The 26679-nt window shown below is 40.3% G+C and overlaps 2 protein-coding genes and 1 long non-coding RNA gene across 6 annotated transcripts; 2 read left to right on the top strand and 1 right to left on the bottom strand.

The window, feature by feature from the left end:
• Positions 1-726: 726 nt before the first annotated feature.
• On the top strand, positions 727-4486 carry casr (calcium-sensing receptor). 2 transcript variants are annotated; one of them, XM_020047923.3, is made up of 7 exons: positions 806-911; positions 1025-1331; positions 1430-2269; positions 2433-2663; positions 2778-2901; positions 3001-3598; positions 3746-4486. In XM_020047923.3, exons 1-7 carry the CDS (start codon positions 844-846, stop codon positions 4143-4145), a joined length of 2568 nt encoding a protein of 855 aa, XP_019903482.2. In that variant the 5' UTR covers positions 806-843; the 3' UTR covers positions 4146-4486. The 2 variants fall into 2 exon arrangements, with proteins under 2 accessions (XP_010868833.3, XP_019903482.2); XM_010870531.5 differs by having other exon boundaries at positions 727-911; positions 3001-4486.
• Positions 4487-11315: 6829 nt separating this feature from the next.
• On the bottom strand, positions 11316-15397 carry LOC105010875. Its single transcript, XR_828041.2, has 3 exons — positions 15367-15397; positions 15138-15219; positions 11316-11552 (listed from the first exon to the last, which is right to left on the bottom strand). It is a non-coding gene; the product is annotated as an uncharacterized LOC105010875 (long non-coding RNA).
• A 65-nt stretch (positions 15398-15462) lies between these two features.
• Positions 15463-22583, top strand: b4galt4 (UDP-Gal:betaGlcNAc beta 1,4- galactosyltransferase, polypeptide 4). 3 transcript variants are annotated; one of them, XM_010870533.5, is made up of 7 exons: positions 15463-15554; positions 16352-16921; positions 18524-18756; positions 18913-19100; positions 20260-20382; positions 20657-20761; positions 20862-22583. In XM_010870533.5, exons 2-7 carry the CDS (start codon positions 16639-16641, stop codon positions 20995-20997), a joined length of 1068 nt encoding a protein of 355 aa, XP_010868835.1. In that variant the 5' UTR covers positions 15463-15554; positions 16352-16638; the 3' UTR covers positions 20998-22583. The 3 variants fall into 3 exon arrangements, with proteins under 3 accessions (XP_010868835.1, XP_034149412.1, XP_010868836.1); XM_010870534.5 differs by having other exon boundaries at positions 15465-15554; positions 16473-16921; XM_034293521.1 differs by lacking the exon at positions 20862-22583 and having other exon boundaries at positions 20260-20756.
• Positions 22584-26679: the final 4096 nt, after the last annotated feature.

Here is a 26679-nt window from a genome sequence, read left to right as displayed (position 1 = left end):
TTTTTCAGTGTTATGTCTTTCAATAACTATTGCTAGTCTCAGCCATGAAGTTGCGGTAATATCAGATTTTCATATCACTCCGTTATGTTTTGCTGTAGGGCACATGTGGAAGTAAGGCTGGCAAAGACGAGGCATGTCAACGTCTGCATAATCTGTTCAGTATCTTTTTCCAGAGTGGTCTAGCAGGTCCTTGTTCAATAGCACAGACCTGCCATAGCATTTTTCCAGGATAATTAGCCGAAGGCGGCTGGACTGTTATCACCCCCTCTCCATGGTGACAGGGTACACTGAGTGGCCACATCATTGCACTAGCAGGAAGGAAGGGCATTGGAGTGTAACACCGCTTTTAGAGCATGTCACTCATACTGAAACAGAGGAAAAGTGCCACAGCAACAATAACTTTTTCCTCAGTGTTTTCTGTTGAAAAAGCTGGACAGGACAATGGCATTAATTAGGGCCGATTATGGCGGCTGTCATTTCATGAACGTTAAAAAATTTAAATGTTTCTTTTGGTTTTAGGGTTGACTGGGAAAAACAATTGAGCTATAAGCAGATACACGTTTCCAGTTCTCGTTAATGGACTTCACCAACTGCTGTTCATCAGAGAAAGAACAACATGAGTCCGAAACAACAAGGCCCAAGACAGAGTCTCTGGAGGGGACAGGACTGAGGTTAACTCTGAAGTCTAATGTGCGGAGAGGACAAGTCCTTCCTGAGAGCTAAATGATGAGATTTCACCTGTATTACATGGTGTTCTTGGGTTCCAGTTGTGTCATCTCCACCTATGGGCCCCACCAGAGAGCCCAGAAGACGGGGGATATTCTACTGGGTGGGCTGTTTCCGATGCACTTTGGCGTCACCTCCAAAGACCAAGACCTGGCAGCGCGGCCGGAATCCACTGAGTGTGTCCGGTAAGGTTTGAACGAGCAACTAGAGGAAAGTGTGCCGCTTCACAACAAATCAATGTAATGCAATTGTGCTTCACAAACGACTGAATGCGTGCCATGTGGTGCTGCTCTTGCAGGTACAATTTCCGTGGATTCCGTTGGCTTCAGGCCATGATTTTTGCTATAGAGGAGATCAACAACAGCAGCACGCTTTTGCCCAACATTACACTTGGCTATAGGATATTTGACACCTGCAACACTGTGTCCAAGGCTCTGGAGGCAACCCTTAGTTTTGTAGCACAGAATAAGATTGACTCTCTAAATCTGGACGAGTTCTGCAACTGCACGGATCACATTCCCTCAACTATAGCGGTGGTTGGGGCGTCTGGGTCAGCAGTCTCCACCGCTGTTGCTAATCTCTTGGGCCTCTTCTACATCCCGCAGGTGAGCGGCGAACTCCATTCAAACTGATTGCTATGTTATTTATTTGAACTTCTATTAGAATTTCTGTCATAACTCTGCCCCCCGTCCCCCTTCTACAGATCAGTTATGCCTCTTCCAGTCGCCTACTGAGCAATAAGAACCAGTTCAAGTCCTTCATGAGGACCATCCCAACAGACGAACACCAGGCCACTGCCATGGCAGATATCATTGATTACTTCCAGTGGAACTGGGTCATTGCTGTGGCGTCTGATGATGAGTATGGACGTCCAGGCATTGAAAAGTTTGAGAAAGAGATGGAAGAGCGAGATATTTGTATCCATCTGAATGAGCTAATCTCTCAGTACTTTGAGGAATGGCAAATTCAAGGTTTAGTAGACCGCATTGAGAATTCCTCAGCTAAAGTAATAGTGGTTTTTGCCAGTGGGCCTGACATTGAGCCTCTTATTAAAGAGATGGTCAGACGAAACATCTCTGACCGCATCTGGTTGGCTAGCGAGGCTTGGGCAACTTCTTCCCTCATTGCCAAACCAGAGTATCTCGATGTTGTAGCTGGGACCATTGGCTTTGCTCTCAGAGCAGGAGAAATACCTGGCTTCAAGGACTTTTTACAAGTGGTCACACCAAAGCAATCCAGCTACAATGAGTTTGTCTGGGAATTTTGGGAAGAGACCTTTAACTGCTATCTTGAGGACAGTCGAAGACTCAAAGACAGTGAGAATGGGAGCACCAGTTTCAGACCTTTGTGTACTGGAGAGGAGGATATTATGGGTGCAGCGACCCCATACCTAGATTACACTCACCTTCGTATTTCCTACAATGTGTATGTGGCCGTTTACTCGATTGCACAGGCCCTGCAGGACATTATAACCTGCACCCCTGGTAGGGGTCTTTTTGCAAACAACTCCTGTGCAGATATAAAGAAAATTGAAGCATGGCAGGTAAAATTAACATTTAAAGACTGGAACATCGACTGTCTGTTACTCTGTATAATGACTAATATTGCCAATTTGAACATACTCTTTGCTCCCTGGTTTCATTTGGTGACCCCCATTGTACACGTTCATATCTTATCCTGATCCCAAGCCAACTTCTGTGTTGTAGGTTCTCAAGCAGCTCAGACATTTGAACTTTTCAAACAGTATGGGAGAAAAGGTGCACTTTGATGAAAATGCGGATCTGTCAGGAAGCTACACGATCATCAATTGGCACCGCTCCCCTGAAGATGGCTCTGTTGTGTTTGAAGAAGTCGGCTTCTACAACATGCGGGCTAAGAAAGGAGTTCAGCTTTTGATTGATAACACAAAGATTCTGTGGAATGGATTTAATACAGAGGTAAGTTGCAGCAAAAAGTGTAATAAAAACCACTGCTGACAATGGGATTTTGTTGGTTCATATATCCAAAATCATATAATGCATGATGTTTATTTGGGTTTTTCTATTGATTAGGTGCCATTCTCTAACTGTAGTGAAGATTGTGAACCAGGTACCAGAAAGGGGATCATAGAAAGCATGCCGACTTGTTGCTTTGAATGCACTGAATGCTCAGAGGGAGAGTATAGTGATCACAAGGGTAAGATACTGTGAAAAATATGAGTCAACCCGTACCTAACCTATTGCTCTGTCATACATTTTTATCAGAAATACAAACAATATTTCTTTCTTCCTGTAGATGCCAGCGTGTGTACTAAGTGTCCCAATGACTCATGGTCTAATGAGAACCACACATCCTGTTTCCTGAAGGACATAGAGTTTCTGTCTTGGACAGAACCCTTTGGGATCGCCTTGGCATTATTCTCGGTGCTGGGGGTATTTTTAACAGCATTCGTGATGGGAGTGTTTATCAGATTTCGCAACACTCCGATTGTTAAAGCCACAAACAGAGAGCTGTCCTACCTCCTCCTCTTCTCACTCATCTGCTGTTTCTCCAGCTCCCTCATCTTCATTGGTGAACCCCGGGACTGGACCTGCCGTCTACGCCAACCGGCCTTCGGAATCAGTTTTGTTTTATGCATTTCCTGCATCCTGGTCAAAACCAACCGGGTACTTCTGGTATTCGAGGCCAAGATCCCCACCAGTCTCCATCGTAAATGGTGGGGGCTAAACTTGCAGTTCCTGCTGGTGTTCCTGTTCACGTTTGTGCAAGTGATGATTTGTGTGGTCTGGCTTTACAACGCTCCTCCGGCAAGCTACAGGAACCACGACATTGACGAAATCATTTTCATCACCTGCAACGAGGGCTCCATGATGGCGCTCGGCTTCCTAATTGGGTACACATGCCTGCTGGCAGCCATTTGCTTTTTCTTCGCCTTCAAATCTCGCAAACTGCCAGAGAACTTTACAGAGGCTAAGTTCATCACCTTCAGCATGCTAATTTTCTTCATTGTCTGGATCTCCTTCATCCCCGCGTACTTCAGTACGTATGGGAAGTTTGTGTCTGCCGTGGAGGTCATCGCCATCCTGGCCTCTAGCTTTGGACTGCTGGCCTGTATCTTCTTCAATAAGGTCTACATCATCCTCTTCAAACCGTGCAGGAACACCACAGAAGAGGTCCGCTGTAGCACAGCCGCCCATGCATTCAAGGTGGCGGCCAAGGCCACACTGAGACAAAGCAACGCATCCAGGAAGAGGTCCAGCAGTGCAGGGGGATCTGGAAACTCCACACCATCCTCATCCATCAGCCTAAAGACCAATGGAAATGACTCTGATTCCCCATTAGGTCAGCGGAGAATCCATAAGCCCAGAGTGAGCTTTGAGAGTGGAACAGTAACTCTTTCCTTGAGCTTTGAGGAGTCCAGACATAATTCTGTGAAGTAGCGTAGTGTCTTGGGCAGGGCCGGGGCTGTGTCAGGACTGGATCTGGTGTTATTTGTTGGCTTTGCGGTTGTAGCAGATATAATGACATTAAAATATTTTTTTGCCAAGATGACAAATTATTGATGGTATATTGTAATCTGTATTGTTCATTATGAGGAAATTTTGAAATGCTATAAAAAGTATTTAAAGATTGATAGAATAGTATATTCAAGGCCTTTCTGAAGAGGCATTTTAAAGTGATTTAAGACTTTCCATACAAATTTCTACACATCACATTTCATTGTGAAACCTAAACAGGGGCATGTAAAATGAATGTGAGACAATAAAACAATGTAATTTGACCGGACCGACAAGGACAATGACATTCTACTGAGGAGGCTATATCAGTCTCTTTCCTGCCTTTCTCTTCAGACGTCAGTGTTATAGACTGGAATAAATACACTCACCTAAAGGATTATTAGGAACACCATACTAATACTGTGTTTGACCCCCTTTCGCCTTCAGAACTGCCTTAATTCTACGTGGCATTGATTCAACAAGGTGCTGAAAGCATTCTTTAGAAATGTTGGCCCATATTAATAGGATAGCATCTTGCAGTTGATGGAGATTTGTGGGATGGACATCCAGGGCACGAAGCTCCCGTTCCACCACATCCCAAAGATGCTCTATTGGGTTGAGATCTGGTGACTGTGGGGGCCATTTCAGGACAGTGAACTCATTGTCATGTTCAAGAAACCAATTTGAAATGATTCGAGCTTTGTGACATGGTGCATTATTCTGCTGGAAGTAGCCATCAGAGGATGGGTACATGGTGGTCATAAAGGGATGGACATTGTCAGAAACAATGTTCAGGTAGGCCGTGGCATTTAAACGATGCCCAATTGGCACTAAGGGGCCTAAAGTGTGCCAAGAAAACATCCCCCACACCATTACACCACCACCACCAGCCTGCACAGTGGTAACAAGGCATGATGGATCCATGTTCTCATTCTGTTTATGCCAAATTCTGACTCTACCATCTGAATGTCTCAACAGAAATCGAGACTCATCAGTCCAGGCAACATTCTTCCAGTCTTCAACTGTCCAATTTTGGTGAGCTCGTGCAAATTGTAGCCTCTTTTTCCTATTTGTAGTGGAGATGAGTGGTACCCGGTGGGGTCTTCTGCTGTTGTAGCCCATCCGCCTTAAGGTTGTGCGTGTTGTGGCTTCACAAATGCTTTGCTGCATACCTCGGTTGTAACGAGTGGTTATTTCAGTCAAAGTTGCTCTTCTTATCAGCTTGAATCAGTCAGCCCATTCTCCTCTGACCTCTAGCATCAACAAGGCATTTTCGCCCACAGGACTGCCGCATACTGGATGTTTTTCCCTTTTCACACCATTCTTTGTAAACCCTAGAAATGGTTGTGCGTGAAAATCCCAGTAACTGAGCAGATTGTGAAATAGTCAGACCGTCCCGTCTGGCACCAACAACCATGCCACGCTCAAAATTGCTTAAATCACCTTTCTTTCCCATTCTGACATTCAGTTTGGAGTTCAGGAGATTGTCTTGACCAGGACCACACCCCTAAATGCATTGAAGCAACTGCCATGTGATTGGTTGATTAGATAATTGCTTTAATGAGAAATTGAACAGGTGTTCCTAATAATCCTTTAGGTGAGTGTACATTATCACAATGTATTAAAAGTAAAAAAATATCCTTATGCTAACAAAGCACCGAATCAGAGTGTGAGAGATTATGGATATATATATATATATATATATATATATATATATATATATATATATATATATATATATATATATATATATATATAGGACGTGGAAGCTCATCAGTCATGGGCAAGAAGGGGAAGCATATCAATGTATCGTTCTGTCCAGGGTCCCACAGGGGACTACTCCTGTCCAGGGTCCCATAGGGGACCTTTATGCCTTCTGTCCAAGGTCCCACAGGGGACCTTTACTTCAGCTGTGTTCTCTCACCTGATTCTACCCAGCAAATCAAGCAAGAAAATCATTTTAAACTGTAACTTTCCACTTATAGCATTTTTTACTCTGAGTCTATGGGCCCAGAACTGTTATTTTTTATAATACATTTATTATATACACTTTCTAAAGTAGGACTAAGAACACATAATAGTTCACTTCTTTACTCAGGGACAGAACAACAGATTTCTTTTTTACCCAGCCGGCTCAGGGATTTGATATAGCAACCTCTCGGTTACTGGTCAGATGCTGTAAACTCTAGGCTACCCTGCTTCTAGTTAGTTGTAATAGCCTGGTGATTAGTCCCTAATTAGAGGGCTACAATGACCACCAGCAGGGTCCTGGACATGGACAAGCCTGGACCGTTGAATCTAATCTAATCTGAGGCCTGGATATCATTGCCTTATAGAATGTTTTCTTCCCACTGATGTTCACTTGTGACTGTGAGTCCTTTTTATATTACATGTATTTTATTAACAGTGTATTTTATAATTATTAATAATATCCCCCCTGCCATTTGGCTTTGTGGCCCCCCTGGAAGCCAGGTTCTGCATCAGTGTTATTCAACTCCGTTCCTGGACGGTCAAAATCAGATTATTTTAACCTGTTAGTTAACTGCAAGTGCCTGATCTCCCAGGTCTGAGTCAGTCCCCCACTGGAAGGAACAGATACCAGTGCTTTGGTCCTTCAGGACTGCAGATGAATAGCATTGCTGTTTATGAGTTTATTAATAAACTATTAAGCTACTTTGTTTTGCAGGTAATTTGATTATTTGCTGTATAGGGTTTAGAGAACGGTACAAATTGATATATAAAATACAGGGTACTTTGTTTCCAATATACTGATACATGGTGTTAATTCCAGCCCTCAGCTATTCTCAACCCCTACCCACCTATCTCATAGACCAACCCTCTACTGGCTCAAGTTTGCATTTTTATGCTTTGATTTACATAAATTCTTAACATTTCTTACATGTTGTAGTATTCACTGATTGTATATTAAAGATACATTCCTTTGCTGGGAGTATTAATCTATTGCAGTTGATTGACAGTGGTTTTCCAAATTGTCCAACAGTGCTATTAGTCAAGTTTATTTTGATGAAAGTTGTAATTTTTCAGCCACTCCTGAACCTAGTTGAGCATACTCATTCTCGTTTTTTCTGAAGTTGTTATCAATGTTACTGCCTCGCGGTACAGCTCCATCACCGTAGCCAAGATGTAGTATCCTGGTTGCGGCATAAGGAGAGTGTATTACAAGTCACAGCGGGCTGTGAACATTGGCTTACCACTGTCCTGGGTTGGTGGGATTCAGCATCTCGTTGCAGTCTATAAATTGCTGTGCCACTGAAGAAGGAAGACTTGTCAAGATGTGTGAATGGACATGTCTCGAACTTCAACTCACATGAATATGCTGGGGAGTTTTTGTGATAATAATCTGAAATCAGAAAATTGGGAGGAGTGAAAATGTGAATTATAATTAGGTTGAACGTATGGTTTATTTAGCTTGATTGCCTTTTAAAAAATAAAAGTATGAATTGGAAGTTGTACTTAAATAAAAACAATTGTACAGCGCAAGTACAACTAAGCAGTTTTTAGGAATAACATTTTTCCAAGAATCGGCTGTTGGTGGGTTCAGTTTTGTTGCTACAAAATCCCACTAACACTCATGATTACTCAACCTGAGATCAATCAAAAACAAGATGAGGATACCTGGCTATCCTTTAAACCATAATTAGACTATGCAGGAGCACTAGCAAAATAAGTGTTCAAATTATTGTGTTAAATGTTTTTTGCAACTTAATCTGCAAAATTGATATTGTTGTATATCCATTCTGTTGGCGGCAAGAATAAATTTGAATTAAAAGACCCAAGGGTGGACTTCTGGTCGGCATGCTGGTTTAACTGGTCTTGTCCATTGGAAACTTGCACATTTTCATTTTCATCAAAAATGTCCTTATTGATGACTCAACTTTTATTTTTAACCAGTCAACTTTGTCTTCAAGACTCAAATGACTCCATCATAATGACGGAGTCATCAATATCTGGACACAGACAAACACGAATCGTGTAGAATATACAGTACAGCCCAAAAGTTTGGACACACCTTCTCATTCAATGCGTTTCCTTAATTTTCATGACTATTTACATTGTAGATTCTCACTGAAGGCATCAAAACTATGAATTAACACGTGGAATTATGTACTTAACAAAAAAGTCTGAAATAACTGAAAACATGTCTTATATTCTAGTTTCTTCAAAGTAGCCACCCTTTGCTCTGATTACTGCTTTGCACACACGTGGCATTCTTTTGATGAGCTTTAAGAGGTAGTCACCTGAAATGGTTTTCAACAGTCTTGAAGGAGTTCCCAGATATGCTTAGCACTTGTTGGCCCTTTTGCCTTCACTCTGCGATCCAGCTCATCCCAAACCATCTCGATTGGGTTCAGGTCCAGTGACTGTGGAGGCCAGTTCATCTGGCGCAGCACTCCATCACTCTCCTTCTTGGTCAAATAACCCTTACACAGCATGGAGGTGTGCTTGGGGTCATTGTCCTGTTGAAAAATAAATGATCCAACTAAATGCAAACTGGATGAGATGGCATGCTGGTTCAGTATTCCTCCAATTTTGAATAAATCCCCAACAGTGTCACCAGCAAAGCACCCCCACACTATCACTCCTCCATGCTTCACGGTGGAAACCAGGCATGTAGAATCCATCCGTTCACCTTTTCTGCGTCGCACAAAGACACGACAGTTGGAACCAAAGATCTCAAATTTGGACTCATCAGACCAAAGCACAGATTTCCACTGGTCTAATGTCCATTCCTTGTGTTTCTAGGCCCAAACAAAATCTTCTGAACTGAGCACTGATAACAACTTGGGTTGTCCTTGTCCTCTTTAGTCCGGGTGACATGGTGTCCCAGTTTTCTAAAATGAACTTCAAATTTGTCTGACCACAGAACACTTTGCCACAGTCCATTTTAAATGATCCTTGGCCCAGAGAAAATGCCTGCGCTTCTGGATCCTGTTTAGATACGGCATTTTTTTTGACCTATAGAGTTTTAGCCGGCAACGGCGAATGGCACGATGGATTGTATTCACTGACACTGTTTTCTGGAAGTATTCCTGAGCCCATGTTGTGATTTCCATTACAGTTTCATTCCTGTATGTGATGCAGTGCCATCTGAGGGCCCGAAGATCACGGGCATCCAGTATGGTTTTCTGGCCTTGACCCTTACGCACAGAGATTGTTCCAGATTCTCTGAATCTTTAGATGATATTATGCACTGTAGATGAGGATAACTTCAAACTCTTCGCAGTTTTGTCTGAGAAACTCCTTTCTGATATTGCTCCACTATTTTTCGCCGCAGCATTGGGGGAATTAGTGATCCTCTGGCCATCTTGACTTCTGAGAGACACTGCCACTCTGAGAGGCTCTTTTTATACCCAATCATGTTGCCAATTGACATAATAAGTTGCAAATTGGTCCTCCAGCTGTTCCTTATCTGTACATTTAACTTTTCCGGCCTCTTCTTGCTACCTGTCCCAACTTTTTTGGAATGTGTAGCTCTCATGAAATCCAAAATGAGCCAATATTTGGCATGACATTACAAAATGTCTCACTTTCAACATTCGATATGTTATCTATATTCTATTGTGAATTAAATATAAGTTTATGAGGTTTGTAAATTATTCCATTCCCTTTTTACTCACAATTTGTACAGTGTCCCAACTTATTTGGAATCGGGTTTGTATATATACAAAGGAATAATTAATCAGTATGGCTAAAAAGCCCAGTTCTTGATGGCATCCCAATAAAGATTTGTCAAACCTTTTATGAATTATTAAAAATCCACTACTTCAGAGTTTTAAATACTCATATAAACATGGTAGATTGTCAGACACACAAAAGGAAGACTGAACTGCTCTGCTACTTACACAGGAGCCTGGAGGACAGTACAAAGACTCCAACCATCTAAAGAATTGGACACAACTAACTCTCTAACGTTGTGATGCTAAGATATTAGCAAAATGTATAGCTCTCAGAATAAAAACCGTTCTCCCTGACATCATCCATCACAATCTGACAGGTTTGTTTTTAGGTAGATACAGTGGGGAGAACAAGTTTTTGATACACTACAAAGCATGTAGAGGTCTATAATTTTTATCATAGGTACACTTCAACTGTGAGTGATGGAATCTAAAACAAAAATTCAGAAAATCACATTGTATGATTTTTAAATAATTAATTAGCATTTTATTGCATGACATAAGCCGATTCCACAGAGCCAGAGACTGTTGAAAAATGACAGAAATCTGTCACAGGCTTACCTCAAGATCTGCAGGTGCTTTAATGCTGATGCTGGCGCCTGACATGGTGACTTTCTGACATGATGGACTTTCTGACATGGTTGACTTTCTGACATGGTTGACTTTCTGACATGGTTGACTTTCTGACATGAAGGACTTTGTGACATGGTAACTTTGTGACATGGTGACTTTCTGACATGGTGACTTCATGACATGGTGATTTTGTGACATGGTGACTTCATGACATGGTGATTTTGTGACATGGTGACTGTGTGACAGGGTGACTTTGTGACATGGTGACTTTCTGAAATGGTGATTTTGTGATGCCCTTGTTGTGGCACAGAGATCTCTCATAGAAACTCTCTATTGGGCTGAGCACGGCGCTCGCTCATCGTTTTAATGTCCCACTGACAGATGGGAGCAGCTTTTGGAAACTCCCTCCAACCACTTCTCTCTAGACTAGCCCGTACAATCTTTCTATATCATTTGAACTAGAATTTAAAATGTGTAATTAAACTGCTATTGCCTGTGCATTATTTCTATACATCTGTTTATCCACTGACCATTGTGTTGTTTGCGTTTTCTCATGCTGTTTGGTTGTGTTAACCTGGGATCATTTTGTTCTTGTGTTGAATGTGTAATTGTATATTATTTATATACAATTTATATACCATTTGAGTGCACAGTCATGCACTAGCTTTTACAGAGACTCATGTGTACAGTATGGTTGCATCCCCTAATCTTTGTGTTTATATGTCACAGGTGGGAAGTGATAGGTTTGTTTTTGGACCCGGGTTGAGCAGGCAGCGTGAAGTAGAGATTAAATGAAAAGGGACAATTTCAACATTCATTTAATAAGGTACGGTTATTGAAGAAACAGGACTGCTCTCTTGTTCACAATAAATACATTGTTCTTACTGAAACATGTGAATCCATTCTGTTGTACTTTAACCAACATGTAGGCTAAAATCGAACATACAAATCATAAAACTGGTGGCAAATGTCCAGTGTATTTCCTTCACTCATGTTCAAGCTGGGCCGTATGCAATCACAAAGAAAATCTTCCATATGTCCCCCACCAGGGACCCACCATGCGGGCAGACTGCATCACTTCCTGTGGACAAACACACTGAGGTTTAAATACACTTCCCTGAACTCACTGGAAACATAAATGAACCAATACACTTGTTCCCTTAGTATATATGCATATACTGTATATACAGTTAAGCCCAAAAATATTCATACCCATGCCAAATTTTGAGCTATAGGGAATGTTTATTTGACCAATAAGTTTCTTCTGGCTGGAAATGACATAAACAAGTGACAAAACACGGTAAGACATTGTGCTGAAGCCACAAATGAATAACGTGACTATTTCTGTTTTTGCTGCTCTTCAGTTCTGGTTTGTACCTCCTCTTTTGTTATTTTCTGTATTTACAATAAAAAGGATGATTCTCTATAGCTCTGTACCTCGTGTCCTGCCTCTGAACTGGGACAAGAGGTTCCTTGTCCAGTCCTCCAAGCACGGCTGTGTAAGCTAGGTACAGTGTTTTGTTTTTATGTGTATTTTCTTTATCAGACGTCCAGGGGTTTTTGGGGGGGGCGCTATGGTACACACGTAGTATATTTTCTTATTAACCGTTCTTTGCAAGATACCCGGTGGTTGCAGCTGACATTCACCTGTAGAATATGAAAGGCTTCAACCTACCACCCCCAAAATGGAAATGCATATCCCTTTAAGTTCACTGTCCTCTGATATTCTTGAAATAACTCAACTGCACAATGTTTTTCACCTCTGCCCCTATCTCTGAATAAACAAGTTCAATGCATGCAAATCAAGAATAGTAATCCATGCAGAATATATAACCCCAGAGGCAGGGAGTGTTCCTTCTACTCTCAGGTTCATGAAGTCTGTAGCTGAATCAACTACTCCTAACTGAACCCTTGTACCAGTAATGTAAAGTACCACTGCATAGTAATCTGCGACTGCAGCCTTATAACCATCTTCTAGTTATTTGCTGTCAATAGGATGAGGCTTTATAATCAGCCCCTTAAAGAACCAATAGTTTGTGAATATTTATAATCATTTAAAAACACAACTATGAAAATACAGACATCCTTAAGGCATATCTGTGGGGCTGTATGATCATTTATCAATATATTAGTATTTTATCTATCTCTGTGGATTCATTGATTGATGACATATTTTAATACTTATCTATCGCTGTCTATCTCAATTAATTGCCCATTTATCCCATGGTCACCTATCACATGCTATCTCTTTGAATATGTCATAAATCTATCTGTGGTCTTCTATCTGTCTCTATGGATTCATAACGATAGATAGATTACTTATTAAAATATAATCAATTTATCCCTATGAATTTGTATTTAATCTATCTCTGTCTATGAATTGGTCATGTATCCATCAATAGGTCATCAATCTATCTCTATGAATTCTACAAATAGAGACAGATGACCTATTCTGATAATCTATTTCTCTGAAAGTCATCTACCTACCTTTATAAGTGTGTTGACTAGTATGTTGCCTTGATGCCATCATTACACACTCTTTGAAATATCATCTCATTGAATTGGTCTTATATATGTTGGTCTTCCATCTACCTCTATGGATTCATAGAGAAATAATTTGGTCATCTATCTATGTATTGCTCATCTATTTATCTGTTTTCATAGAGAAAAATAGATGACTTAGAAAGATAGTAATCTACTACCTCTATGAATTCAAAGAACTTGGCACTGTAGTCCCTGGAAGGCCTGGAGTTTGGTCCCAACAGAAGTGGAGCTTGTGATTGGTGTAGTGTTCTGATAAGCATATTGATGGTGGCATCTACACTAATAAACGAAAAGTTATAACAAGTAAAAAATATAAGGTAATATGTCCATGTAGCTGGTGTGTGTCTGTGCTGTGACAGATGAAATTTAAATTGCTGCTTTTCAAAGTATAAATAAGATTTTTTTTTAATTACTTGGCAATCACTTAATTCTTAGATGCACAGTGCTCCAGCTCTTTAGCTCTTTCAGTGTGTAATCAAGTTGGATTTATATTCTACCATCTGCTATAGCTTAATTGACTGTTCTAAGCTTGTCCCGTTGTTTTCAAATATAGCCAAATCCTGAAATGTAAGAAAAAGAACGTAACTGAAATTGCTATTCAAAGATGAGGTACTCTACCAACATGAAATGGCTACCAAAGCCATGTGTTAACAATATGTTTAGCTGTATAAGTGTTCCCTGTTTGATTTACGTTTGGTTCTTGTTTGAGGGGTCCTGTGAAGCCCATATGTACATATGTTACATTTCTAATTGCTGCTGGTATGTCATACTAAACTATTTATTTACTAGGTTGCTTTGGATGAATGAATTTATGGAGAATGTTGCAAATTGTCAATTTGTTAAATTGTATTGTATTCATGCTTCCTATGAGGGAAAAATATAAACCCATACAGAAACAAAACAGTTAGTAGTTAGGAGTCACCTGTGGTCTTACTGGTTAATAGTACACATTAAGAAATGTTGAGACTTTTACAGACACTGCTTAAGCAATTGCCCTATGCATGCTTTCCATAGTGCAAACAGTAGTTTGAAGACAGCACACATCTTTAAGTGACTCCATAATAAAGGTAACACCCTCTTAAATACTTTAGTACAAATGGCATAAGACCATTTTTCTGTATATAGATTTTCTTTTTAATGCATTTAAGAATTATAACCCCAGTACAATTTGTTTCCTTTTGTCACTAGAGTGAAATACTTTTGTGACACACTACTGGTCAACATGAGCTACCAAAATGATTTTGAAGTGTACCAGTACCTTTCTACTTAATATTGGAAAGAGGGTAATTTGCGGCAGGCCAGAAAATAAGCTTGTCGAGATTTTACCCCCACTTACAATTTGCTTCCTTTTGTCACTAGAGTGGAATAATTTCTGTGGCCCACACTACTGATCAACATGAGCTACAAAAATCATTGGAAATGTTTCAGAACAGAATTGGGAGGCGGATTTCGACAGCATTTCTGTGTCGCACGTGAACTGTCCCCCTCCCTCACAAGTTCTTCTGTAACGGCTTTCTTCCAAAGAAATAGGACGTTTCATATTCATGAGCAACGATGTCCACAACATATTTTTTGTAATATGTTTGTTACTCACCAAAAACTACATTGATATAAAACACCCTCTCTCTACAAATGTAAATTCCAAAACATATTTTTTGCTGGGTCTCAGGAGGGCGCATTTTCTTTTTGTCAGAATTGCTATGGCTAGATGATAAACCAAACCCTTTCAAATATACTAGTCAAATGGGACACCGGACAGATGTCGGCACATACTTTGTATAAACTAATGTATTTATAGACTAACACGTGAAACAAATAGCCTTATAGAAAACTGCACATTTCAAGTGTCTCCCACGCGAACAAACAGTGATTTTTTTTCTATAAAAATCTGGAACACGTAGTCCTTTTAACTGTTGTATTTAAGGACACAAAGAAAGGTTTTCTTCTAAGAGCTACGAAACGTATGGTAAATTGACAACGAAATGAAGGGCAAACAACTACACAAGCATTCAAGTCGCAGCAGAGTGTATTCGCGTTCACGAGAAGGAGATACGATTATGGTTGGCAGTCGGTTTTCGACACAACACCGGCCACCTTACTATGTTGAATTACATGATATTACCTTTTAATTTGTCTTAAAAATGACAGATAGAGGTCTTTTCTGACGTGTCTACTTGAAAGTTGTAGCTACTTTTCTTGCCTTCCTGTAAAGAAAAAAAAGACTGATCGCATTGATATTATAATTATTTTTAAATGATACTTAAAATCATCTAAAAATAATTTGACCTCCATACAGCTCAATAAAAATTGTGATGGGGTGGCTGAATGGTATATTTAATAGCTAAACATACCGTTGTTTCCCAGTGCATTTACATTTTGAACATGAGGTTTTGGTTCCCCGACCACTAAAAACCACAGATATTTGTGGGTTGCGGATAGAGGGGCGTGGCCAATGTAACACGTCAGGCTGTGAGGATTCATTCAGTTCCCTACCCAAAACAACAGACGAACTCGACACGATTAGCTAATACATTGTCAGGTAGGTAATAATATTCTTATATATATATGACCATTTAAATTAGTATTTTATGGCAAATACATTTTATCCAGATATCTAAACGTATTCTATTATATGGTTGCACTAGTTGTTAGCATGTTAAGCTAGCTATATAGTAAACGTTATGTAGCTAACCGAGCTTCTTGCTACTTCCTAGTGAAACATTTTTTTTAAATGGGAGATGTGCGGCTTTTCAGTGAAAATTCTGTTTGCAAATAACCATCAAATTAACGGTACATTTGTGAGTGGAAGTAGCTAAATAGTTATTAAGCTCAGTTTTTTTTACGTGTTTAACGTCGTTAGTCAAATAATCACTGGACAGAACTGAATTACATTACTGTACCTCTCCTTGCCCCCTTATCTTGGTGATTTAGGATAGGGAGTTAACTAGCCATCCCGTTTTAGTTATATAACTAAATAACTAATATCAATGTGTCAGTGAGTGATGTGGCTTAGATAAGCACACAGTAATGCAGGCTGTAGATTATCATCAAGGAAAGCCTTGAATTATTTACACTGAAATACAATGGCTTGGAACTGTGTTTACATAAAACCAAAGAGTAGACAAGTGTAAGAGCATAGACAAGTATTGTATTTCCACCTCCATTGCTTTTCCTTTTGGGTGGAGAGGAGGAGGCGAGTAAGGGTTAAACACCCTGGTGCACAGTCAAGTACAGTGAACTGTTGTTGCATAGGCCTGGCCTCGCAGGCTTTCACTGAAGATGTAAATCTACTGTAAGAAGGATGTGCCGATGACATATTTCCTTCTTCATATCCAGATACGGCACTCAGGAAATTAATTCTAGGTAACACACAGCGATTCACCTGCAACTGGAAACCGAAATTAACATTTGTCGCTGTGGAAAACCAATGCTCTTTTTTTTACTTGACAATGATTAGGAAACTCCCAGAACGTGGCACTGTCATGGGTTGAGTGATCAGGGCCCCTGGTGCTCTCTACTGGAACTTCTCCTGTGGCTGGGTCAAGAGAGAGCCAGATGTCATAAACCAAGACTGAAGCCACCCGCATTTTTGGGCTGTTTGACCCCTCTACAAACAAGCAGCCATGGGTGCATGTACTGTGATTTCCAAGTTCTTGAGGAGGTGCAAGTTTATGATACTGTTGCTGCTGTCCGTCTCAGTTTTGGCTTGGATCGCCACTTTTGCGTCTGAAACCGTCAAAGCCATTCAGGAGACCCCTGTCTCAGAAAAGACGGCTGATAAAAATGCTGAGTTCCTGAGAGGAGGTGATCAATACTCCTTGAGATCAGTGAGTCAAGTCTCGTCCAATCCTCTCTCTGACACCCCACCCCCAAAAGGAAGCTGTCCAGAGAAGTCACCACTGCTTCGTAAGTACACCATCCACAGATGTCGTAAGCCTAATGCATACTTTGCTATAGCCTGCTCACTGATGGTGATACTGTGTTACTGTGTAATGTCTTGCTATAGCCTGCTCACTGATGGTGATACTGTGTTACTGTGTAATGTCTTGCTATAGCCTGCTCACTGATGGTGATGCTGTGTTACTGTATAATGTCTTGCTATAGCCTGCTCACTGATGGTGATACTGTGTAATGACTTGCTTGTATTCCAGCCTGCAGTGCAGTACAATGGAACAACGCAATGCCTCCTTTCAGAGGGTCAGGTCTAACACAGATCTCTGACTGGTTGTTTTTGGTTTATCGCTGAATAAATAAATCAGAAAGTCAATTCTGTTTGTAACCATTTTGTGTTTCTTCAGGATTGTATAAAGAGCATTCTCCTTATCTATTAAGTAAACGTGTCTTTCCAGTTCCAGTTTGCTCAATAAATTTTTTCTGGATTGCTGGAATGCAATGATGCAGACCCTCTGATAAGCGTTAAAAGTAGATGTATAGGTCTCTGCATTGTTCCTGGTTATAAAGAAAAGAGTAATTGTTGGCTTTCAAATATTCACAAGACTCTGGTTCCTTGATGTGCTGAGGGAGAAAGGAACTGGGCTGTGGAGAAAGGAACTTTTAATTGAACAACTATTGATCAACATTTAACATTTTTGTTTACATTTCAATACTTGTAGCTGCCTTTAAGTAAAGTACATGCAGTATGTTTTTTTCCCCATATGTTGGGAGCTTGTATTTAATTTCAACAGTCAGATGTTTTACTATGATGCTTATACAGAACAGCTGAGCCTGGTCATGTCACCTGCTTGTAATTGCAGAAATCCAGAGATAGTGCTCAGTCATTCATTTTTAACTTGGTAGTTAGGCAGGTAAGTAGCTGAATTAATAAGAAAACACGGCAAAATATTGTTTGCTTATTCCTGTGATCCTGAAAAAGTTTTAATACATTCTCTGTACAGAGCTGGTAAATGGCTGTACAAATGTGTGTACGCCAGTAACACCAGAAAGACGGGCTGACAATATGAAAATCAGAATACTGTTCAAACCTATTTGGGATGACTCCTGACTCCAACTTCATTGAGATGTTGAGTTGGATCTAAAACAAGCAGTTCAACTGCAGATAGCTGGTTGCAGTCATTGCTGCTAAATGTGTTATAACCGAAAGCATTTAAGGCAGCAGTTACTTTACTATTAGGTGTGGCATAACTTTAATAAATGCCATTTTTATACACTGTATATGTGGTGTGTTTAGTCATGATTGTTTTTGTCTAATATAACTTTTTGGTTTGCAGTCTGTTAAGCCAGTATAAAAATATGCAAAGATTCTGAATATCAGATGGTGCATATTAGCTTTAACGGCACTGCACAATGGCCCCTTGTTGACAGGAATTGTACAGCTGTAGTTCATAGGCCTGTCCCTAATCATCTTCCCTTACCCCACTGATTTTCAGTTCATGATTTCTATGTGCTGACTTTTATTTCGAGGAAATCTGTGCCGAGTTAAATTACCTCAATGTGTTTGAATAAAGCATGGGCCTAGATAGTCTGAAATTTGATCCATCCTGACTACAGAGGGAGCCCTGAATCTCACATTCGAGGACTCTCTAACGCTGAAGGAGGTGGAGCTTGAGAACGGCCGTGTGGCTGAGGGCCAGTACAGCCCTCCGGACTGCCTGGCCCAGCAGAAGGTGGCCATCCTCATCCCCCACCGTAACCGGGAGAGGCACCTCCTCTACCTCCTGCATCACCTGCACCCCTTCCTTCAGAGGCAACAGCTCCACTATGGCATCTATGTCATCCACCAGGTGTGGCTCTCATATCAAGCACATTACGTGTCCTTTATCCAAACCGATTTATTTCTTATCAACGTGAAGAATGTTCGACTGCTTGCCACTGAAATATTGACACTGGTAATGTGATTTGAAATGGAATTTGTTCTGGTGATTTGTGTGTCGCGACAGGCTGGAGAGGCAAAGTTCAACCGGGCCAAGCTTCTTAATGTGGGGTACTTGGTGGCACTCAAGGACTTGGATTGGGATTGCTTTGTTTTTCATGACGTGGATCTGGTCCCAGAGAACGACCACAACCTGTACAGCTGTGGACAACAGCCCAGACACTTGGTAGTTGGCAGGAACGTCACTGGGTACAAGTATGTATGTGGGATCTCATGGCACATTCACCTTTATGTAAAAGCAGATGATGTGCCCTCACATGATATCACAGGTTTATTTTATTTTTAGGACAAGCTGATGTTTATTTTTGGTTCATTTTCATCTTCAGCATCTAGCCAGATCTTTGACTGTTTTTATTATAGTCACAAAGATAAAGAAATTAGAACTGATTAAGAATTAATCAAACCATTTTTGCTAATGTTGTACATCAATCATCGGTTCTCCTAATCGACCATGAGAAAGGGAGATCAGCTGATCACCTGTCTTAGGTAAGTATTGTCAGATTGTGATCACCAATCTGTTGTTGCAACTCAAGTCATGTCCTGGTTTGCCCATCAGTGGGAAGGCAACATGTCTATATAGACCAGGCTCCATGTGCAGTCAACCTGTGTGAAACTATCCACAATAAGAAGGTTGGGATATGGGCCAGAAATATATAATTAAATGCAATTATTAAATATTTTACTCAATAAAAATGAGGCATGATTACACTTTGCGTTCTTTAGCACATATTCCTATGGTGGACTTTTAATTTGAAAGACCGTTCCATTATTGTGTCTAACCCGTATTGTGGCTAGCTTTTTACACTGTGATAGCATCCAGTTTGCACCGGTAACACAAGTTTTGTGTACAACAAATGTTTTTTCAACATGGGAAACTGAGTCTTTGAGGGAAAGGTTTTAACCTGGTCAAGTCACACAAGGAGAAAAATATTGGTTGGCTGTATTTCATGACTGCATTTCCTAATACCAAAGTGACATCAGGAATGTAACTGCTCTTTAATGTCCTTTAAGGTTCTTTGTAAAGACCATTGTAAAAACACTGTTTCCTTTGTAGTAATTTAAGTTACTACGTATGTATGAGAACTTAATTTCGAACGGATTTTCCTTGAATACCATCTTAGTATTTATTACCCCTCTTAATTAAGTACTGTGAATAACTACAAAGTAATTACACATTTTATACTATTTTGCCGTTGGTTGGCACACATTATGGGGTGGAGCCAGGCCACTGCCGTCAGCAGCAGTAGTGGAAATGGTACTCTCATGCCCATTTAAATTATTACAGAGCTGAACCCAGTCAAAGTCCTGGGTTCAGCTCTGTAATCTCTTCCTTTTCCTGTTTTTGCTTTTGTAGGTTGCGATACAAAGGGTACTTTGGAGGAGTGACAGCCTTGACTAAGGACCAGTTTCACCAAGTGAATGGCTTTTCAAACAATTACTGGGGATGGGGTGGGGAGGATGACGACCTTCGCATCAGGTGAGACAAAACACTACTTTTCACCTCGGCAGCGTAATGTCAGTGGATGGACTGTCATCGATTCCTGTCCTGCCGTCAGTACAGACTACAGAATGTTACTGACTAGCAATTGCTTTAGTCTCTGGAAGGATTTTATTGATTAATCTATGGTTGGGTGCATTTCGATTTATTTACTTATGGTTGGGTGGCATTTGATTTATTTATTTATGGTTGGCTGGTATTCGATTGATTTGATTTGTCTTTGGTAGTAAATAAATTGATTTGTCTCTGGTAGGGTGGAGCTCCAGCACATGAAGATTATACGGCCACTCCCACTTGTAGCTCGCTATACTATGGTGTTTCATCAAAGAGATAGCGGCAACGAAATTAATAAAGACAGGTCAGTCATGGTGGACCATTCAATGGGGAATTGCTTGGTGTATTACAAATATTTGTCGTCATTGAATAGATGTTATTCTGAAATGGTTTCTCCTTCCCAGGATGCGCTTGCTAGGACAGACGTCTCAAGTCTGGAGAAAGGACGGCCTTAACTCCTGTTCCTACACTACTTTGTCAGTGGAGAGGCCACAACTTTACATTAATGTTACAGTGGACATTGGCAAACCGATGCATTGATCTGTCAGAGCAGATCTCCTGGAGTCCAGCGGTGATTAGAGGAATGGGGATATGGCATGTACAACATATCACGTTGCTGTAGGTACCAGACCTAGCGGACAGCGGAGGCTGATAGTTCATGTGATCTACCACACTGTAAACCACTTCAAGCAGGGCACGTAATTAGCAGGTTCTAATAATGTAACATTTCATAGCCCTTGAAGTGCCCAGTCCCAACTGGTGCCCAGGCTCCAGGGGTTTCAGCACCATGACATCCAGGCTCTGTAGTAGAGGTTGGCCGTTATCTGATGCAAGTAGTCGCATTGTAATAGAGCATTTGGTCATCTTTTATTCTAAATAACCTTGTTTTTTTCATTACTATTAATCGATAATGAGAACAAATAATTCCCTCATACATGAATGTAGAAAGTAGCATAGGAAATGGTGTATCAGAGGATAACAGGACATTTTCATGTGTGAGTATGCAATGTATGCTCTTTATTTTTTACCAAAATATGTTAAACCTATCAACAGCAATATCACAGTAGATGGCTTCATTTTATAGACATTGATTACAAATTATATTCTTGATCAACATCTTGGGTATGCTGCTAGGAGATTTTTGTAATAAGTCATTCAAATACTCAAATGTGTTTTTGTTGCCTTAAATAATCCTGTTGTTAACGGACCAGAGATCCACATTTTTTTTTTATTGCTTGTCTGTACCTCTATGGTCTTGTGTTGGCCTCCATGATTCACAATTTCTTCTGAAAACAGTTGAATAAAAAAAATTTTTTATTAACTGCTCAAGGCCAAGAAGGAAAGATATCGATGACTAAAACATCCATACATTTCTACGTAAAATGACCTGGGCTAAATTAATTGAAATCTAACTTAATGTGATTGGAAGCAAGTTTTCATTTGCTGTTTAATTCTATGACCTGACGTAAGTTGCGGGTGCCTAAAGGTTCATTCAACCAGTTTAAAAAAGTATAAAATGAACCTTTTGCAGTTAGTGTTTGACTAGAACTGTGCATTCTTATGTTGAACCAGTCTGTTAGAGAACCCTTTATATGTGACACTTTTTTTTCATTGAATGTATTCTTAGTCATTGCTAAGAATTTGTCATTTTTAAACAATGTTACCAAATCAAATAGGACTTGTGTTTTTAGCATTTTTATATATTACAAAATATGGCATGGCTGGCTCTTTGGCATTATATGCTTCTGTAAGTTATGCTCTTTTCATAATTTTATAGTTTCACATAGAACTGAAACTAAGTAATGTTTAAAATTGTTTTGATTCTGTGGGCCTACTTTATCTGAATGATTTATTAATGTTTAGAGGTACTATGACTTGATGATTGATGAATTAAAATACGTTTAGGAATGCTATGCCATAATGACTGATTTTTTCATGTATGTTTAAAGATGCCATAATGACTGATTCATTAAGAGTGCCATGCGGAATGAAACCTTTTGAATCTTTTTCTTTCAAAATGACATTTTTACACTTGTAGATTTTCAATGGGTGAATGATGGTGAGGACTTACAATAATGAATCAAGTAGAATTTGTGAATTCAATAAAAATAATCTATCAACAAAGATATATTTTCTAGTGGTTTAATTTGGAATAGTGTCAGTCAGGATCCACTACTAAAAATGTACGTTTATCAGAACCACCCGTTTTCTGAGAGAAGCATGCTAATTGCGACAGGATTGACACTGTTTAACACTGTTGCATCACCTCTTCTAACAATACTCAAAGCGTTTGGGAACTGATGAGACCAATTGCAGCTGCTCAACAGTTCAGGGTCTTTTTTTGTCGTATTTTTCGTTTCATAATGCCAAATGTTTTCAATGGTTGACAGGTCTGGAATGCAGGCAGACCAGTTTAGCACTCGGACTCTTCCTACGCAGCCATGCTGAATACGTGCAGAATGTGATTTGGCATTGTCTTGCTGAAATAAGCAAGGCCTTCCCTGAAAAAGACATCGGCCTTCATTCATGAAACGGGCGTACAATCACATTTGATATTAAAATGATCGTACCACCCTTTCACCGACATAGATGGTATTCATCAATCATCGTTGTCGTATCCTTACGATCAAACTCACGTCTTGTCGGAGACCGAAACCAACGTCAAAAACCAAGGTCATGCTTGATTCGCAATAATAAGACCATTATTATCACGAAAAAGAACAATCGTAACAACCACAATTATAGTAATAGGTCATATTAAATAAGATAATGAGGAATATAACACATACAAACGTACCACAATATTAAATATTGTATAACTACCGTAGGCTATTATTGTATTATTTATTTATTTCACTTTATTCTGCATTTTCTCTCCTGTTCGTCCATTTGTAAGGTTTGAAATGCCTTTGTGTATGTAATGCGCTAGATAAATAAACTTGCTTTTACTTGCTTTTCAAGTCTCAGGCCGTATTGACTACTTGGAGATCATAAATGGTCGTTATAATTTCAGTGGATGGCATCTTGATTAGCTAACAGGTATTAAATTGACTAGTGAGAGGATAAATAAACCAGTGGTTCTAGTTGGAGCAGTTACCCTAATGATGGCGGAGCTTGCTCTTTTTAAGGACTTCGGCTCTGGGCTGATACACGAAAGTGTTCCGTAACGGGGGCTGATTTCGTCCTGGAGGACTAGGAATGGTTAATTAGCCGTTTTAGGCTATAATTTACAGTTGTGCTCAAAAGTTTGCGTACCCTTGGAGAATTGGTAATATATTTACCATATGTAAAGAAAACGTGTGAGCAGGCACATGTCTTTTATTTCTTATGGGATCCACATTCAACTGTAGGTCATAACAGAATGGCACAATAATAAAACAAAACATGGCAACAAAGAAAGAAATTAACTGACTCCTGTTCAAAAGTCTGCATACTCTTAGTTCTTAATACTGTGTATTGCCCTCTTTAGCATCGATGACAGCGTGCAGACTTTTGTAATATTTGTCTATGAGGCCCCAAATTCTTGCAGGTGGTATAGCTGCCCATTCGTCTTGGCAAGATGCTTGCAGGTCATGCAAAGTCTTTGGTCATGCAGGTCATGCACGTTTGTGATCTCCCCAGAGTAGCTCGATGATATTAAGGTCAGGAGACTGCAATGGCCACTCCATCGCATTCGTGCAGAAGAATGCAAATTGTCTGCCAGTATTTTCTCATAACATGCTGCATTCATCTTGCCATCAATTTTCACAAGATTCCCTGTGCCTTTAGAGCTCACACGCCCCCAAAACATCAGTGAGCCACCACCATGCTTCACAGTGGGGATGGTATTCTGTTCACTATAGGCCTTGTTGACCCCTCCCCAAACAATGGTTGTGACCATAAAGCTCTATTTTGGTTTCGTCACTCCAAATTACAGTGTGCCAGAAGCTGTGAGGCGTGTCAAGGTGTTGTCAGGCATATTGTAACTGGGCTTTTTTGTGGCATTGGTGCAGTAAAGGCTTCTTTCTGGCAACTCAACCATGCAGCACATTTTTGTTCAAGTATCATCATATTGTGCTCCTTGAAACAAACACACCATCTTTTTCCAGAGCAGCAGCTGTATTTCTTCTGAGGTTACCAGTGGGTATCCTAAACAATTCTTCTGGCAGTTTTGGGTGAAATCTTTCTTCGTTTACCTGACCTTGGCTTAGTATCAAGAGATCCCCAAATAATCCACTTCTTAATAAGTGATTAAACAGGACTGACTTGCATTTGGATATCTTTTTCCATCTTTATAAAGTTCTATTACCTTGTTACGCAGGTCTTTTGACAGTTCTTTTCTGATCCCCATGGCTCAGTATCTAGCCTGCTCAGTGCATCTTCATGAGAGCTAATAAGCACTAACACTAATTGCAATTTAAAAAGCCACAGGTGTGGGAAATTCACCTTTAATTGCCATTTTCACCTGTGTGTGTCACCTTGTGTGTCTGTAACAAGGCCAAACATTCAAGGGTATGTAAACCTTTGATCAGGGCCATTTGGGTGATTTCTGTTATCATTATGATTTAAAAAGGAGCCAAAAAACTTTATGATAATAAATGGCCTCATATGATCACTATCCTTGAATAAAAATACATTTTATTTTGCATGAACAGTCATATTTTCAATATCAATGCCAATATTTTACAATTTAGTCCAGGGTATACAAACTTATGAGTACAACTGTATGTTGAAATCTGTCAATTCATAGGTTGTTGATCGCCACAGCCGCATAAATTACGGGTGTGTCATATGTAAATAATGACAGGTGCAGCGTGTTCTCGCATCCACGGCTTTCTCAGATTGATCAATCTGAAATGACATTACGCTCATTTCAACCAGGTGTGACTGTTTTGTGAATCACACTTAGAGATGATGGTAAGTCTCTGCTGTACCAGCGTTTTAATCTGAGATCTTTTCTGAGAAGGTTTAAAAAATGAGGGCAATCGTCTGGATGGCAGCATATGTTACCATACCTATATACTGTATATTGTTCAGCATTAATGGTGCCTTCACAGATGTGCAAGTCACCCATGCCATGTGAACAAATGCACCCCCATACCATCATGGATGCTGGATTTTGAACTGTGTGCTGATAACAAGCCAGATCCCTCTCCTTTTTAGTCTGAAAGATGCGCTGTCCATGATTCCCAATTTTTTTTTTCAAATTTTTATCCAACAGACCACAGGTAAGTTTTGTACTTTGCCTCAGTCTATCTTCAATGAGCTTGGGCCAAGAGAAGATGGCAGCAGAACTTTTCCAGTCTTTTGGTGCCTCTGTCCCTGCTTTTTGGAAACTCATTGTTGGCATCAAATTTAAAGTGGGAATATATTTTTCAAGAAACAATAATATTTCTGTGAGGTTCTGTGTCGTTCCAGCCCCTCCCATCACGCTCCTCACCTGCCACCGTTACGCTCTCACTTCTCGATACGCATGAACGCACCCAGCAATCCAGATCCCAATCACCAGAATACTGAACACCTGCGCCCTGTTTACCTCCCTATTTAGCCTGTGTTCTGCCTCCACTCCAGTGTGAGGTATTGTTTCGTAGTGGACCTGCCAAGCTGTTTGTATAGCTTGGTGCGTTTGCCTTTTGACTCCCAGCCTGTTGTTCTCTCCCTTCCCGTCCCCGTCCTATCATGTTATCTAGAAGCCTGCCTTCCCCTTGGATTCTCCTACCGCCTAACCCTGCCTGTACTGTTGTCTTCGCGGACTGATCACCCAGTGTCCTGACCTGCCTGCCTGCCTGCTTCTGGTTTCTCCTCTCTGTCGATTCCTGCCTGTGCCTTTGTGGAGTGATCTCCTGGTTGCTGAACCTACCTGCCCATCTCGACTGTATTCGCTCCTGCCTACTCCCTTGTACAAAAATAAATCGACAGTTGTGTTTCTGCAATTGGATCCACACCCCCCCGGTCTCTGTGTTCATTACTATTTCTCAGTTTCAACATTTGATAAGTTGTCTTTGTACTATTTTCTATTGCAAATAGGGTTTGAATGATTTGCACATCATTGCATTCTATTTTTCTTTACATTTTACAGTGTCCCAACATTTGTGGAAACGGGGTTGTACTACAGCATTTTACAATGTCTGTATGTCATTTAAGCAGGACCGACTATCCTATTTGGCCTCTACATTTTTTTTGTGTGGGGTGTTGCCACCTGAAAGGGAGGTTGGGGCCCCGTCCGTTATGGGGCTCTGACTG

Source organism: Esox lucius, chromosome 7 (assembly GCF_011004845.1).
Source record: "Esox lucius isolate fEsoLuc1 chromosome 7, fEsoLuc1.pri, whole genome shotgun sequence".
NCBI lineage: Eukaryota > Metazoa > Chordata > Actinopteri > Esociformes > Esocidae > Esox > Esox lucius.
The sequence above is the reverse complement of the archived record's forward strand: the minus strand, read 5'-3'. Positions and strand labels throughout refer to the sequence as shown.